At 59.8% G+C, this 15,528-nt stretch overlaps 2 protein-coding genes across 2 annotated transcripts; both read left to right on the forward strand.

Moving 5' to 3' along the window:
• The first annotated feature begins 1 nt into the window (after position 1).
• On the forward strand, positions 2-8,973 carry TRMT1 (tRNA methyltransferase 1). The gene is made up of 17 exons (XM_060006632.1): positions 2-78; positions 301-585; positions 671-726; positions 978-1,120; positions 1,288-1,475; positions 3,482-3,597; positions 3,708-3,820; positions 5,803-5,951; positions 6,123-6,209; positions 6,294-6,363; positions 6,460-6,594; positions 6,687-6,772; positions 7,109-7,217; positions 7,304-7,380; positions 8,164-8,283; positions 8,374-8,503; positions 8,702-8,973. The coding sequence occupies exons 2-17, from the start codon at positions 326-328 to the stop codon at positions 8,849-8,851; spliced, it is 1,989 nt and encodes a 662-aa protein (XP_059862615.1). The 5' UTR covers positions 2-78; positions 301-325; the 3' UTR covers positions 8,852-8,973.
• A 1,732-nt stretch (positions 8,974-10,705) lies between these two features.
• LYL1 (LYL1 basic helix-loop-helix family member) lies at positions 10,706-14,837 on the forward strand. Its single transcript, XM_060007905.1, has 4 exons — positions 10,706-11,064; positions 11,979-12,331; positions 12,415-12,506; positions 13,354-14,837. The coding sequence occupies exons 2-4, from the start codon at positions 12,000-12,002 to the stop codon at positions 13,767-13,769; spliced, it is 840 nt and encodes a 279-aa protein (XP_059863888.1). The 5' UTR covers positions 10,706-11,064; positions 11,979-11,999; the 3' UTR covers positions 13,770-14,837.
• The last annotated feature ends 691 nt before the right edge of the window (positions 14,838-15,528 follow it).

The following is a 15,528-nucleotide window of genomic DNA, read 5'->3' on the forward strand; positions in this document are numbered from 1 at the left end:
CCAACATGGCGGCGCCCAGGTCCTAATCTGGGGAAACGTGCACCGAGACCGATTTGGTTTTCGGTGCCGCAGGAGAAGGTGAGGGGGGCCTGGGCGACGCGGGGAGGGATCCGGAGCATGGGTGGGCCCGCTCGAGGGCTTCCGGCTTCTCAGGGACAGTCCTCCAAAGACGGGGGGTGGTGTCAATTTACTGAGGTCACAGGGTTTCCTTAGTCCCTACTTTACACTTGTGTAGGCCATCCGGCCAGGAAAGCAGCTCTCTGATGCTTTGGCTATTCTCTCCCCCGCCCTCCGAACTAGGCTTGGCGGGCAGAGGCGCCCGCGGATGTCCCGTGCGAGGATCGTTCTGTGGCTAAGCCTGAGTCTCCGCTCCGCCCGCAGCTTCTCTAGAGCCCGCTTTATGGAGGGGCAGCCCCAAGGGCCGCCAAATCCAGCGGCAATGGAGAATGGCACCGAGCCCTGCGGAGAAGAGCGCCCACCTGAGGTTCAGGAGACGACGGTCACTGAGGGGGCCGCCAAGATCGTCTTCCCCAGCGCAAACGAAGTTTTCTACAACCCAGTGCAGGAGTTCAACCGGGACCTGACGTGAGCAGAGTCCGGGGTCAGCTTGGCAGAGGGCAGTGGGTCTATGAGGATGAAGGGGTGTGAGCTGACTCTCCGTTTCCCGCAGATGTGCTGTGATTACCGAGTTTGCTCGCATTCAGCTTGGGGCCAAAGGAATCCAGAGTGAGTAGAGGTCCAGGCTCCTGGTGGGCAGGGGTGTCACGCAGAGCTCTCTCGTTGCCCCGCCCCTTCTCTCCCTTACCTTCCAGAAAGACTCCAGCCGTGTAGCAGGCCCTGGGCTCTGCTCCTCTGCCTTCCTCCAGGGACTTTGGGGAAGATTTTCTTCCCTGAATCTTCTGTATTCTGAAGAGTTGGGGGAGGTTTCTCAGATGGCGCTTTGATATCCCCTAACTCGTGCGTCTGGATGGCTGCAGTCAAGGTGCCAGGTGAGAAGGATTTGCAAAAGGTGGTCGTGGACTTGTCGGAGCAAGAGGAGGACAAGGCTGAAGTGAAAGAGGGTGCAAACCTGGCCCCGGGAGACCAACCTCGAACAGCTGCCGTGCGGGATATCTGCGAGGTGGGGCCTGAACGTGGGAGGTAGCAGCCCTGGAGTCCGGTGGGTGGTAAAAGAAGGAAGGCTCCTGGAGGGGGAGAGCGATAGGAGCTGGGAGGGGGGGGGCTCCTTGGCGCCCAGCAGAGGATGGAGGCATGGATGTGAGTGGGGCTCCCTGCTTACTCCAACAGGAAGGCCTGCGAGTGCTGGAAGGCCTGGCAGCCTCCGGCCTCCGTTCCATTCGCTTTGCGCTAGAGGTGCCTGGGCTCCGATCCGTGGTTGCCAATGATGCCTCTGCCCGAGCCGTGGATCTCATGCACCGTAATGTGCAGCTCAACGATGTGGCCCACCTTGTACAGCCCAGCCAGGCGGATGCCCGGTAGGTGCTGGGCAGTAGAGGCTAGCTGCTGGAAGGTGCTTTCTGGAACAGAGGTCCCTGGGGTCAAATCCTGGCTGTGTCATAATCTTGCTCTGTGACCTTGGGGGAGTGGCCTTAGCCTCTTAGAGCCTGAGTTTCCTTGTCTATAAAACAAGGACAGTAGTTTTATAGGGGTTGCTATATGTTATAGGGGTTACTGATTATACCTGTGTGGCTTGTGGTCCGAGGTGGAAATAAGTACCGTTATGGTCTCCATTTTAGACTCAACTTCTTGTACTTTTATTCAGTCAAGTGAACCAGTGTATATCCAGTGCCAGGCACCATTCTTTTTTTTAAAAAATAAATTTATTTATTTATTTTTGGCTGCGTTGGGTCTTTGTTGCTGCGCGTGGACTTTCTCTAGTTGCGGTGAGCGGGGGCTACTCTTGGTCATGGCGCACAGGCTTCTCATTGCGGTGGCTTCTTTTGTTGTGGAGCACGAGTTCTAGGCACGCAGGCTTCAGTAGTTGTGTCACGTGGGCCCAGGAGTTGTGGCTCGAGGGCTCTAGAGCACAGGCTTAGTAGTTGTGGCGCACGGGCTTGGTGGCTCCGCAGCATGTGGGATATTCCTGGACCAGGGCTCGAACCCATGTCCCCTGCATTGGCAGGTGGGTTCTTAACCACCGCACCACTAGGGAAGTCCCCAGGAGCCATTCTGCCTGTCAGGACTGCATCGGTAAACAATACAGACAAAATCCCTGACCTTGTGGAGTTCATAATGCAGGGGTCAGCAAACTGCAGCCTGCGAGGCCCACGCCTGTTTTTTTATGGCCTGCCATCTAAGAATGTTTTTCACATTTTTAAAGGTTTAGAAAAAGAAGAATATGTGATAGGGACCACATGTCTCGCAAAAAGCCTAAAATACTTACTACCTGACCCTTTACAGAAAATAAATGAATTAAAAATGTTTGCTTTCTTGACCATAGTAGAATCTAATAGGGGGACTTCCCTGGTGGTCCAGTGGCAAAGAATCCACCTTACAACGCAGGGGACGCGGGTTCGATCCCTGGTCAGGGAACTAAGATCCCGCATGCCGCGGGGCAACTAAGGCCACGCACCCCAACTACTGAGCTCTCGCGCCTCAACTAGAGCCCGCGTGCCACAAACTACAGAGCCCACACACTCTGCGACCCGCGTGCCACAAGTAGAGGAGAGAAAACACTCACACCACAACTAGAGAGAAGCCCGCGCGCCAACGAAGAGCCCGCGTGCCACAACAGAGACCCAACGCAGCCAAAAATAAATATAAATAAATAAATAAATAGTAAATAAATCTTTTTTTTTTTTAAAAAAAGAATCTAATAGGAAACACAGATGATAACCAATAATCATGACAAATAAACAAACTGTGTAGTAAACTAGAGGTGAGAAGTGCTGGAGGCAGGGGTGAAATAACAGGGTACAAGGGATGGACGAAGGAAGGGTTGCAGTTATAAATTACACGGTCAGGATCATTTGCATTTTCTCCCCTGCAAAGAACAACAATAGTTTCAAATCTGTGGAAGACTGTGTGATTAGATGAGTTAATACATTTATAAACGGCTTGAAACAGTGTCAGGTAAATATGTGCTGCATCAGTATTGGCTATTATCATTGCCATCTTGTTTTTCTGTTTTTTTGTTTTTGGGTTTTTTTTTTTTTTTTTTTTTTTTGGCCGCGCTGCGTGGCTTATGGGATCTTAGTTCCCCGACCAGGGAATGAACACAGGCCCTCGGCAGTGAAAACACGGAGTCCTAACCACTGGACCGCCAGGGAATTCCCTATTATTATTGCCGCTGTTAGATAGGTAGACAGACCCAAGGAGGAAAAGTTAATATAGCTAGCAGATGGATAAGCCAGGATCTGAAGCCGCGCAGCTGGCCCCCAAGTCCATGCCAAAACCATCACATTGTACGAGTGAACGTGTGTAGGGGACAGCACGGGTCCCTGGTGCAGGGGGCTGAGGACCTGGCCCTCTCGCCTCCTAGGATGCTGATGTACCAGCATCAGAAGGCGTCGGAGCGGTTTGATGTCATTGACCTGGACCCCTATGGCAGCCCCGCCCCCTTCCTGGATGCAGCTGTGCAGGCTGTGAGTGAAGGAGGTGAGGCCAGCCTGATGCAAGGGCGGGGTGGGGATGGGTTGGGGGGGGGTTATGTACTGAGCAGGGCTTGGGGTGTTGGAGGGTCCTCACTGCCGGGTCCCTCCCCACAGGGCTGCTGTGTGTGACCTGCACAGACATGGCAGTGCTGGCGGGGAACAGTGGGGAGACATGCTACAGCAAGTACGGGGCCATGGCCCTCAAGAGCCGGGCCTGCCACGAGATGGTGAGGGGCCTCCCAACTCTCCTCCCACCCCCAGACCTGCTTGGCCAGATCCATCCCAGGATTTCGATGACAAGCACGTTCTTTGTTTTTTTAAAAATATTTATCTATTTATTTATTTTTTTGGTTGTGCTGGGTCTTAGTTGCAGCAGGCGGGCTCCTTGGTTGTGGCATGCGAACTCTGAGTTGCGGCACGCATGTGGGATCTAGTTCCCTGACCAGGGATCGACCCCGGGCTTCCTGCATTGGGAGCACGGAGTCTCAGCCACTGTGCCACCAGAGAGGTCCCAACAAGCATGTTCTTTAACCCGCATAGTTCCTGAGAGCATGGCTGCCAAACATGGTCCTTTGGGGGTGGGGTGGGGCAGTAGTTTTGCCCAGGATGAGAGTGGGTGATTACATTATTCTTTCTAGTATTCTCTACTTCAACAACTTTGCAATTTTCTTTTCTTTGTTTTTCTTTTTGTTTGTTTGGGTTTTTTTTGCTGCACTGCATGACCTACAGGATCTCAGTTGCCCGACCTGGGATTAAACCCAGGCCATAGCAGTGAAAGCCTGGAATCCTAACCACTAGACCACCAGGGAACTCCCACAAAATTATTATTATTATTATTATCTCTAATTTTATGCTTCTTATTTATTTATTTATTGGCTGCTTTGGGTCTTCATTGCTGTGCGGGGGCTTTCCCTAGTTGCGGCGACCCGGGGCTACTCTTTGTTGTGGTGTGCGGCTTCTCATCATGGTGGCTTCTCTTGTTGTCAAGCACGGGCTCTAGGCGCATGGGCTTCAGTAGTTGCAGCACATGGGCTCAGTAGTTGTGGCACGCGGTCTCTAGAGTGCAGGCTCAGTAGTTGTGGTGCACGGGTTTAGTTGCTCCGCAGCATGTGGGATCCTCCTGGACCAGGGATCAAACCCTTGCCTCCTGCATTGGCAGGCAGATTCTTAACCATTGTGCCATCAGGGTTGTCCACAAAATTTTTTTTTTTTTTTTGCGGTACGCGGGCCTCTCACTGTTGTGGCCTCTCCCGTTGTGGAGCACAGGCTCCGGACGCGCAGGCTCAGCGGCCATGGCTCACGGGCCCAGCTGCTCCGCGGCATGTGGGATCTTCCCGGACCGGGGCACGAACCCGTGTGCCCTGCGTCGGCAGGCAGACGGACTCTCAACCATTGCGCCACCAGGGAAGCCCACAAAATTATTTTTTAAGGCAGTTTTTCCAGGTTTGCATTTGGCTCTGGGTTCAGGTCCTAGTTTTGCTGGCGGCTTTGGGCAAGTGACTTCACCTTTTCTGGGCCTCTGTTTTTGCATCTGTGAAATGGGTATGATGATGACCCAGACCCCACCAGGTTGCTATGGGGATTCAAGAAGGTCGGGTTGGCTATGTTGAGGGGCTGGGAAAGGAGGGCTCTTGTCCTTGTTCCTTAAGGACCTTGTTGTCAGGTCAGTCTGGAAAATGCTGCCTCCTTTCCCGTGTCAGAGTCTTACTGCAGCCTCTGGCAAGGAGAAGGCCCCAGTAGTTCGCAGCACCCAGTATCCTGCCCAGAGGAATGCAGGTCCTTGTGCCGCATCACACAGCATGGGGCATGCTGAGAATGCTAGTTGGAAGAGGTTTGGTTTACTGGGCCTGTGCTTTCCTTAATTATTTTGGGGGGGGGGGGCGGCGTGCTGCACGGCACGTGGGATCTTGGTTCCCCGACCAGGGATGGAACCCATGCCCACCGCACTGGGAGCGCGGAGTCTTAACCACTGGACCGCCAGGGAAGTCCCTTCCTTAATCATTTAGTGCCAGGGCCTTAAAGAGACAGACGGGTGTGATTTCATAGATGAGGGAACTGAGGCTCTCACTTGCCAAGGGTCACTCAGGGCTGGCCTGAGAACCCGGGGAGCCGGCCCTGACCCTGTACTTGCGAGCACCTTGTGTGGCTCCCTGTAGGGGAGGTGGCGGCGGGGGCAGGACTGATGGCTGGCACCCGCCCCCCACGCCAGGCCCTGAGGATTGTCCTGCACAGCCTGGACCTCCACGCCAACTGCTACCAGCGCTTCGTGGTGCCCCTGCTCAGCATCAGCGCCGACTTCTACGTGCGCATTTTCGTTCGCGTCTTCACCGGCCAGGCCAAGGTCAAGGCCTCGGCCAGGTTAGCCTGGGGCAGGGAAGGGTGATGGATGAGGGAGGTCACGGGGCCTTTCCCGGGGCGGGGGGAGGGAAGGCTGCCCTGGGGAGCCCAAAGGGGACCCAGTCAGCCTGAGGGAAGAGTTGGGGTGCGGTGGCAATTCCAGGAACTGGTGGCCACCCTGGTCTCCCACAGCAAGCAGGCGCTGGTGTTCCAGTGTGTGGGCTGCGGGGCGTTCCACCTCCAGCGCCTTGGGAAGGCATCGGGAGCCTCCGGTGGCCGGTGAGCAAGGGAGAGCTGGGGAGGAAGGCGAAGGGGGCATCCCAGCCAGGGTCACCACCCCCGACCTCACCCCTCTCTGTGCAGGGTCAAGTTCTCTGCAGCCTGCGGCCCCCCCGTGGCCCCAGAGTGTGAGCACTGTGGGCAGCGACACCAGGTGGGGCTGGGCGAGGGTGCGGGGGGGAAAGGCCAGGGGGAGGCGGGGGTCCTGGCTGTCCTGATCCCTGCTTATCTGGTCCCTGTGTGTCCATAGCTTGGTGGCCCCATGTGGGCGGAGCCCCTCCACGACCTAGACTTCGTGGGCCGTGTCCTAGAGGCTGTGAGCGCCAACCCTGGCCGCTTCCACACCGCCGAGCGGATCCGCGGGGTCCTGAGCGTCGTCGCCGAGGTGGGGACCGCGCCGTGACCGGGAGGAGGCCCCGCGGGTGCCCAGCCATCCTTCCTCGGTCTGCCCCACACCCATCCCGTCCTCTCTGGCAGGAGCTCCTGGATGTACCTCTCTACTACACGCTGGACCAGCTGAGCAGCACCATCCGCTGCAGCACGCCCAGGCTCCTGCAGCTGAGGTGAGGCTGGGCCCGGGGTGGAGCCTCGGCCTGACCCCTGGGTGCCCTTGGGCACGTCGGCTCCCTCTTGGACTGGAGTCCCCTATAAAATGGAGGTCAAACATAACCCCGGTCTAGGGCTTCTCATGCACAAGAGCTTAGAACAGCTCTTGGAAGCCATGAGCCCTGGCCACAGGGATAGTCTTACTGTGAAGGTGGTTGGCATTATGCAGGCAATGTAGTCACCAGGAGACGTGCAGCCATGCCAGTCTGTGAAACAAGGGTCACACTCACAGGTCAGCACCGACCTTGGGGTCCAGCCTTCCCCTCCCCCTCACAATCCCTCCCGGTCCCCAGGTCTGCCCTCCTCCATGCTGGCTTCCGGGTCTCCCTCTCCCATGCCTGTAAGAATGCCGTGAAGACGGACGCCCCCTCCTCGGTCCTCTGGGACATCATGCGCTGCTGGGTGAGGCCAGGCCTGACCAGATGGAATTGGGAAGGCAGGGGACGGTCAGTGCCAGCATCCTCTGACCTCTGACCTTTGCCTCCCAGGAGAAGGAGTGTCCGGTGAAACGGGAGCGCCTGTCGGAGACCAGTCCGGCATTCCGCATTCTCAGTGTGGAGCCCAGGTAGGGGCATGGCACGGATACGGCTGCCCGCAGGCACGGGAAGTAGACGACACAGACCCTCTCCTCACAGACACACGCTCATTCTTCAAGTGAGATCCAGAATCCATCCACTTCTCTCCCTCCCCTTCTGCCGTCACCCTATTCTGGCCCCAGTACTGCTCAGCTGGACCAGTGCAGTGGCCTTCACCCTGGTCCCCCAGCTCTCCTCCCCCCACATTCTGTTCCCCCCCGCAGTGGCCAGAGGGCACCTGTGAGCACAAGTCAGATCCCGTCCCTCCTCTGCTCAGAACCCTCCGTGGCTCCCACCTGACTCACTAGAAACAATTCTATCTGCAGGCCCTGCACCATCTCCCCCTCACCTCCCTGCCCTCATTCGTCCACCACCCACCCCCCCAACTCCACACTGGCCTCCTCACCCAAACTCACCAGGCACAGCCCCTCCTCAGGGCCTCTGCATGGCTCCCAGACTCCCCATTCCCTCTACCGTGCTCTTTTCCCCAAAACTCTTAATCTCATGCCCTCACATGTTATAATTTGCTGATTTCTGATTTGCCCCATTGCTTGCCTCTCTTGTGCATTAGAATGTCAGCTTTACTGGCAGCAGACTTTAGGCACACCGTAGGCACTTGATAAATGTTTATTAAATGAATGATAGAAACCTGACGTCTGCAGACACAGTTTTCCCAAAGTACGTTGAGCTGCACTGAGGTGGGCAGGTGGCCTGGGCGGTGTGTGCCCGCTTGCCTGGTAGATGCCCTTCAGCCCCCACCCTCATTTCCCTAGGCTGCAGGCCAACTTCACCATCCGGGACGATGCCAACCCCAGCTCCCGCCAGCGAGGACTCAAGCGCTTCCAGGCCAACCCCGAGGCCAACTGGGGTCCCCGGCCCCGCGCCCGGCCACGGTGAGTGAGAGTGGGATGGGGGCGGGGCTGGGCTGGGGGGAGTGGGCACAGAGGCCAGACGGAGCCTCCGCTACTCGTCTCCCTACGCAGAGGCAAGGCGGCAGGCGAAGCTGTGGAAGAGAGACGCAAGCTGCTCCAGAATAAGCGAAAGGAGCCGGAGGAGGACCTGGCCCAGCGGGCTGCCCAGCTCAAGACATTTCCCTGCAAGAGGTTCAAGGAGGTGAGGGGCCCCCCAGCCCCCACTGAAACACACATGGGTTGGCCTCCTGGCAACAGGGCTGGGCCAATGGGCAGGCAGGGCTGGGAGAACTGGGGCCAGGCAAGTGTGTGGGAGTGAGCTCCCCATCCAGGGAGGGAACCCAGCAGGGCTGCTGAGCTCCGGGCCAGGGTTCATTCACACCCATCATACTCCCACCAGGGCACCTGCCAGCGTGGGGAGCAGTGCTGCTACTCGCATAGCCCCCTGACACCCAAGGCCACTGCTGAAGCCACCCCCACTGACTGTCCAGAGGCCCCCGATCAGAACCCCCTTGGGCCTGGGGCTGCTGCTGGTCCAGGCGAAGACTGAGCCAATAAAGACTTTTCACCTTCCCCTGACTGTCATTTGTCTGAATGGGGAGGCTGCCTGTGGTGTGTCTGTCCATCTGCTGGAGGGGCTCTGTCCATCTCTTCAGCTGCTTGTCTGGGGTCTGTTCCTCTGTCCATCTGTTTTGACTCCCTTGGGGAGCTCTGTGCATCTGGGCTGTGTTTGTCCCTGCCCGAATGAAGTGTTGTCATTGTTTCTGACGGGAGTGTTCTGTCTGTATTGGAGAGGTGGGGAGCTGATCGTCTTCCTGCAAGGTGCTTAGCCACCCATTTGCTGGCGCCTGCCATTCCCGAGGTGGCCACGGGGCGGCAGCCGTGCGCTCACGCCCGCAGGGACCTTTACCCCCTTCCCCTTCCTCCCACCCTCCCAGCGTGGGCGCGCTCCCTGGACGCAGGCACGCGCGCAGGCTGGTGTTCTAGACCCCGCGCCCGCTTATGGACTCGCGCCCCCGCCGCCGCCACCTCGCCGCCTGGTTTCTCTGGCCCAGTTCCCGCCAGGGCCCCGGTGGCGGAAGCCGGACCGGAACCAGGCGCCTCATGCATCCGCTCCAGACCAGGTGCTTCCTGCCCTGCGGCCCCTCGGGCTCGCACACTGAGGCACCCGGCAGCCTGCTGCAACCCCTCCCCCCAGGGCAGGGGCGGGTGGCAGCGTTAACGAAGAGGCCTGGGGCAGAATCCCCACCCTGCCACGTGGTAGCTGTGGGACCCTGCAAGCACCCTTTACCTTGCTTCATCCCCCTCTGTAAAATGAACCTAATTCCAGAACCCACCTTGTAGGGATACCAGAGTTAACTCGTATGTTTAGAACTGTACTCTTGCTTCCCTGGGACAGTAGGAAGGTTGCTTGTGGGGTCCTGGGCTTCAACTGATTCCTGAGTGGGGGGGCGATAGTTCGGTGCTGGGGGGCAGCTGAGGGCCTGCCTGGGGCTCCTGCAGTCGCCCAGATATGCACTGGGCAAAGTACGACTGACCTGCTGGGAGGTTGCTGGGGATAAGGGACAGTGTTATGCTGACAGTGTCACTGCTTACGTTGTGGTACCCAGCACCCCTCCCTTTGTGAGGCCCAGCAGGAACTTGAGCTTTACCACCATTCCAAGATATTTACCCAATGCCTCTTTATCACTGTCCACCCTGAAGTGGACCCCACTGTGGGATGAGGGCCAAGGACCTCTGAGTTGGGGCTATGTGATCCTGTGACGTGGAGGCCCAGGATTGTGGGGACCTGCTGGGGAGGCACCTATTAGAAGGTTCTGCCACCTCTGGCATGGGAGGAAATCTCCCCCAGCTGCGGCACTTCCCCTCACCCTCCTGGGCCTGGAAAGGTGGTGTGGATAGTGCACGGGGAGGGGGGGGCGCCCAAGACACCTGCCTAGGCTGGACACCCAAGGCCAAACTGTCAGAACTGCCCTCCAGTCAGTGCCCCACTCCAGGGTGGGGTTGGCAGAAAGGCGGGGAAGCACTCTGTAGAAAGAGGAACCAGGCAGGGTGAGGAGAGAAGGGGGCCCCTGGGTCACGAGGCCCCAGCAGGGCCGGAAAGAGCTCTCCTCCACCCCCATCAGCACGGACACAGCAAGGGGTATTCAAAGCTGGAGGACAGACCCAAGTGACATAGGGACCACTGCATCCATCCCTGCCTCAGTGTCCCTTCTGCATGCAACTGGGCACCTCACTCCTAGGGGTGTGCACCCTGGCTGGGATCCTTCAGTGCCTGGGGGGATGGAAGGTGAGGCCTTGAGGGGTGACAGTCAGTCCTGCATGTGCCGGCTGGGGGCGGGGACTTGAGGCCCGCGCTAGGAGATCCCCGCCCGCTGGTTTCCTCCGGGGTCAGCCCGGCTCCTTATCAGGCGCGGCCAGGCAGCCAGGCCCTTATCTGCACTGGCCCAGCATCCTCCGGCCGCTGCGCCAGGGGTGAGAGGGAGGAAACCCGGCCGCCAGGGGCGGGGAGAGGGCAGGCGGCCCGGAGCTGCTCACTTTCCCTGGAGGGACCTACCCTGTTGCCACCGCCGCCGCGGTGGCCCTTGGGAGCCAAGGAAGCGGGGCGGCCTGATGCTGCGGCCCAAACAGGGCCTCCGGCCGCCAGCAGCACGCAGCGCAGAGGCCCGAGCGCGCGGCGGTGCCTTGCCTGAAGTCGGAACCACATCCTGGACCTGAAGGACAGAGTCACGGCCATCAGCAGGCATCCGGAGCAGTGCTGGGGTAAGAGTGGCGTGGGCCTGAAATTGGGGGATCCCGGACCCGCCTACATTCATTCATTCGTTCCTTCCCTCATTCATCTAGGGGGCCCACTAAGTGAGAGACTAGGCCTAGCTAGGGAAGACAGGGCAGAGGGGCCAGGAATCCCAGACATTGCTGGGACACGCCAGGCCATGAGGCCAAGAGTGAACAGGGATATGGAAGCAGGGTGCAAAGGGGTGGATACTGATGGGGGGTGGGGAGGACACAAGAGCCAGAGGGAGGATTGGGGCATGACTGTGCTGGGCAGTAGGGTTAGCATCTGGAGTCAATGTCAGCAGTGGGGTCACAGGGGACATTTTCAGCGGGTGGGGGCGTGGTCACTGGAGTGATTATGGAGGACTTTCAGAGTCTGACATGGAGACAATGGGAAGAGCCTCAGGGTTATAGCTGAGGGCCACATGGTCAGCCAGGGGGCAGTGATCAGTGAAGGGTCAGTCAATCGTGGAGGGATTCCAAGGTCCATGGTGTCCATGAAGGGTCTTGGGATCAGATCTGAGGGTTTAAGGGGCACCCTGTGGTCAAAGGGTCCATCATGGGCTCCCTGCCTTGCCCTTCCCTCCAGGCTCCAGGCGAGAGGGGATTCTGGAAGAAGGGAAATTTGCTCAGGGGCTCTACAACTAAGGCCTCATGGGTCACAGACAGCTCAGAAGCAGCATTGCTGAGCTCAGTGCTGCCCAGCACCTCAGTGGGCACCTCCTGTCCTTGTGTTGGACCCCCTCCCATGTCCTGGTAGTTTCTGGGCCCACCCTGCATCTGCCTTTGCCCACTGAACTGCCACCCCCTCCAGTCTTCCTCCCATTTGAGGGCTCTGTTGGGCTAAGGGTGGGGGGTGGCTTCTGATTCCCCCCTCCCCGCTGGCTTCCTTCCTCCCACAGGTGAGCACCCCCTCGGGGTCCATGTGCCCGCCCGAGGCCCAGGCAGAGGTGGGCCCCACCATGACCGAGAAGGCCAAGATGGTGTGTGCCCCCAGCCCAGTGCCTGCCCCGCCCCCAAAGCCTGCCTCGCCTGGGCCCCCAAAGGCGGAGGAGGTGGGCCACAGAGGCTCCTCGCCACCCAGGCTGCCCCCTGGCGTGCCAGTGATCAGCCTGGGCCACACCAGGCCCCCAGGGGCAGCCATGGCCACCACGGAACTAAGCACCCTCCGTCCCCCGCTGCTGCAACTCTCCACCCTGGGAACCGCCCCAGCGCCCCTGGCCCTGCATTACCACCCTCACCCCTTCCTCAACAGGTCAGTGGGAGCCTGGGGCCTGGGGGGAATCCGGGGTCAGGGTCCTTACCCACAAGGCATTAGTGACCCACGACCCCTTACAGCCTCTACATTGGGCCGGCAGGACCTTTCAGCATCTTCCCTAGCAGCCGGCTGAAGCGGAGACCAAGCCATTGTGAGCTGGAGCTGGCTGAGGGTGAGTATGGGTTTGTGTTCGCCCAGCCACCTCTGCTGGGGCCCACGTCTGTCACATAGCCTTCCGCAGGGAAAGGTTATGTGACATCGCACACAGACATACACAGGACAGCCCACACAGGGGCTCAGTACTCAGGCAGGTTACGCCCACGTGCAAAACCCCAGAAAAATGGCCAGTTCCACACAAGCACAGCCACCCAACGAGCCACAAAGGGTCGCGGCAAGACACAGCATGGCATGGGGGCTTCAAAATGACAGCCACGCACATGCGCAGGCACACAGGAAACAGCCACGGGACAGCAACCATCCAAGAGACAGCCACACAAGAGAGAGAGTCACAGGACCGCAACCACAGCCACTGAGGTCCATGGCCACACAGGAATTACCCACACAACCACACGGCAATGATCACACACCACAGCCATTTAGATATACCAGGAGTTCACAGGGCCACCTGAGACATGAACGGCACCACAATCACTGGGAGAGAAACTCTCAGAATGAGAATGAGGACCATAGGGACAGCTGCCCGGACCGGCAGCCACACTCCCTAGAGAATTTCAGCCCTTAACATCAAGGTGTAGACAGAGGTACAGAAGGCTTCAGTTGTCTGCAGCTTGGGCCTGTGACAGTCCTTGTCTAGGCAGCTTAGAGGTGGGGCTGCGGGGGCTGCTAACTGGCAGGAGGGCTACACGTGGATCCTACGTGTGTATCCCTTGGGTGGAGAAAGGCCCAGCTCCCCGCCGGGGATGAAGTCCCATGAGGGTGCTGGGAGTCTGGAGTAAGGGCAGGTAGGGGTGCCTGCCTCCCCCGGGCCATGGCGCCAACCCTGCCACTCCTGTCCTCAGGGCACCAGCCCCAGAAGGTGGCCCGGCGCGTGTTCACCAACAGTCGGGAGCGCTGGCGGCAGCAGAACGTGAACGGCGCCTTCGCCGAGCTCAGGAAACTGCTGCCAACGCACCCGCCCGACCGGAAGCTGAGCAAGAACGAGGTGCTCCGCCTGGCCATGAAATACATTGGCTTCCTGGTGCGGCTGCTGCGCGACCAGGCAGCGGCTCTGGCCGCAGGCTCCGCCCCTCCAGGGCCCCGCAAACGGCCGGCGCACCGAGCCCTGGACGACGGCGCCCGCCGCGGGCCTTGTCGCAAGGCCGAGGTGGTGGCGCGCCCGCAGCCCGCGCCCCCAGGCGGCCCCGATGGCAGCCCCGGTGGGGCGGGCCGACCCATCAAGACAGAAAAAGCGGCTGTGAGCCCGGAGGTGCGATGACCTCCACGGTGTCGCCTCTGAGCCGAAGGGCACTGGGAACTCAGCCCAGGGCCGTCCAGGAAGGGGCGGACGACGCTCAGCGCCTGCTGTGGAGATAACTCCCCCGAAGAAGGACCAGTGAAGAGTCCCCTACAGGGGAAAGGGCCCGGGGGTCTGGAAGGGCGACCGTCGCCCCCAGGGGCCCTGCAGACCCTTTTATCGCCCACCGCCCGCTGGAAGTGGCCTTGTCCGCGTACCCCTCCCGGGGGAGAGGCCCGGGAACCAACACATCATCGGAGCGGTCATCGGACCCAAGTGGTGCCGCATTTTTACGTGCTGGGGTCACCGAGGGAGGTGGGGAGGGACCGGAGAGCCTACTCCTTTCTCACCGGCGCCCCCTCCCGGAGACCAAGAGATACGCGCTCCTCGACGGTAGCGGCCGCCGGCCTGGCGGGAGGAGAGAGGCGCAGAATCCGTGCGGCGGCCCCCGCCCCCCCACCGATCCCGAAACTGTCCCGCACGATCGCGTTAGCGAAGGCTCAGACGCTCTTGCTTTTGTTTTTGTTTATTTCTTTATTTCACATACACATTAGCCATTCAATGGAGAAGCCGGAGAGAGTCAGGCAAAGATGGTATAACAGAAGCGCAGTGACGGGGGCGGGTTGGGGTGGGGCGGGGCGGAGAGGGAACGTACGGGCTGGCTGCCTACTTGCATTCCGCTAGGACACTGAAAACCCAGAAAACAAAACAGACAGTAAACTACCCTTGTTTCTTATGTATCTCAGTGCAGAGACGGGGGTGGAGGGCAGAGAGGGGGAGACCAGGCTGAAGGAAGAGGAGCGGAGGGACGGGGACGCTAAGGGGGAAGCACACCAAATCCATTAGTACTATATATAGAGATACTCGTATATACTGCGTTTCTTAGCCTAAGAAGAAACTTGTTTGACGGGACGGGCGGCCTTTGCGGTCCGCGATGCTGGTGCTGGTCGGGCGCACGGATCTCCCGGGGCCGAAGCGGGGCTGGCCCAGGCTGGCTTGCGGGGGGAGGGGGGCGCCCCAAGGGTGGGTGGGGGGGAGCAGAGGCGGGGCTGGGGTGCCCCTCGGGCTCTCGATTGGGGGACGAAAGTTCTCGTGACTTTATTGCTCCTTTATTTTCTCTCGTGTGTGTGTGTGTGTCGGGGGGGAGTGTCCGTTCAGCACGGTCGGGGTGGGGAAGTGGTGGGTCGTCTGAGCCACCCGGCCCCTCTGGGACCCAGAGCGCGGCGTCCGCTCCGCCAGCACGGGGGTGAGAACAAGGCACTAGGTCGGCCGGCCAGCGCGGGGGCGGGTGTGTAAGGCAGTCGACGGGGTTGGTTGCAGGGTAAGGATGGGGCTGTGTGCGGGGCCGTGTGCGTGCGTGCGTGCGTGCGCGGGCCTGGGCGAATCGACCTGTCAGCTTGGCTGGTCCTGTCCTGGAGCGTCGAGCCTTCCCCGTACTCCCCGGAGGGTGACCGGGGTGGGGGTGGGAGGGTGATGTTGAGTCGCGGGCGCCGGGGAAGCGGTGGGGGGCGGGGGAGGGGAGAAACTACCAACTTGCTGAGCGCGCTCCTGATAATGCTGGTGAGGGTCAAGTTGGCGTCTGGCTCAAAGAAGGACGCTCGGGTTGGAGAGGGAGGGAGGGGACGTTTGTTCGTTGGCATTGACCTCTGCGGGGGAGGGGCTGGGGACCCGCCGCCGCGCCCCCGGGCCCGGACGGGGATGGGGCGAGGAGGGGGCGCTGGGCCCCGGGGAGGGGGCGCCC

This window comes from Delphinus delphis, chromosome 3 (genome assembly GCF_949987515.2).
Source record: "Delphinus delphis chromosome 3, mDelDel1.2, whole genome shotgun sequence".
Classification (NCBI taxonomy): domain Eukaryota; kingdom Metazoa; phylum Chordata; class Mammalia; order Artiodactyla; family Delphinidae; genus Delphinus; species Delphinus delphis.

What these genes read in the sequence shown, in the direction of transcription:
- TRMT1 (XM_060006632.1), top strand. Translation starts at nt 326, where the DNA reads ATGTCCCGTGCGAGGATCGTTCTGTGGCTAAGCCTGAGTCTCCGCTCC. An exon ending in CCGTGCGGGATATCTGCGAG is followed by an intron (nt 1,121 to 1,287) that starts GTGGGGCCTGAA and finishes TTACTCCAACAG; the next exon opens with GAAGGCCTGCGAGTGCTGGA. An exon ending in CCCAGCCAGGCGGATGCCCG is followed by an intron (nt 1,476 to 3,481) that starts GTAGGTGCTGGG and finishes CTCGCCTCCTAG; the next exon opens with GATGCTGATGTACCAGCATC.
- LYL1 (XM_060007905.1), top strand. Translation starts at nt 12,000, where the DNA reads ATGTGCCCGCCCGAGGCCCAGGCAGAGGTGGGCCCCACCATGACCGAG. An exon ending in CCTCACCCCTTCCTCAACAG is followed by an intron (nt 12,332 to 12,414) that starts GTCAGTGGGAGC and finishes GACCCCTTACAG; the next exon opens with CCTCTACATTGGGCCGGCAG. An exon ending in TGAGCTGGAGCTGGCTGAGG is followed by an intron (nt 12,507 to 13,353) that starts GTGAGTATGGGT and finishes TCCTGTCCTCAG; the next exon opens with GGCACCAGCCCCAGAAGGTG.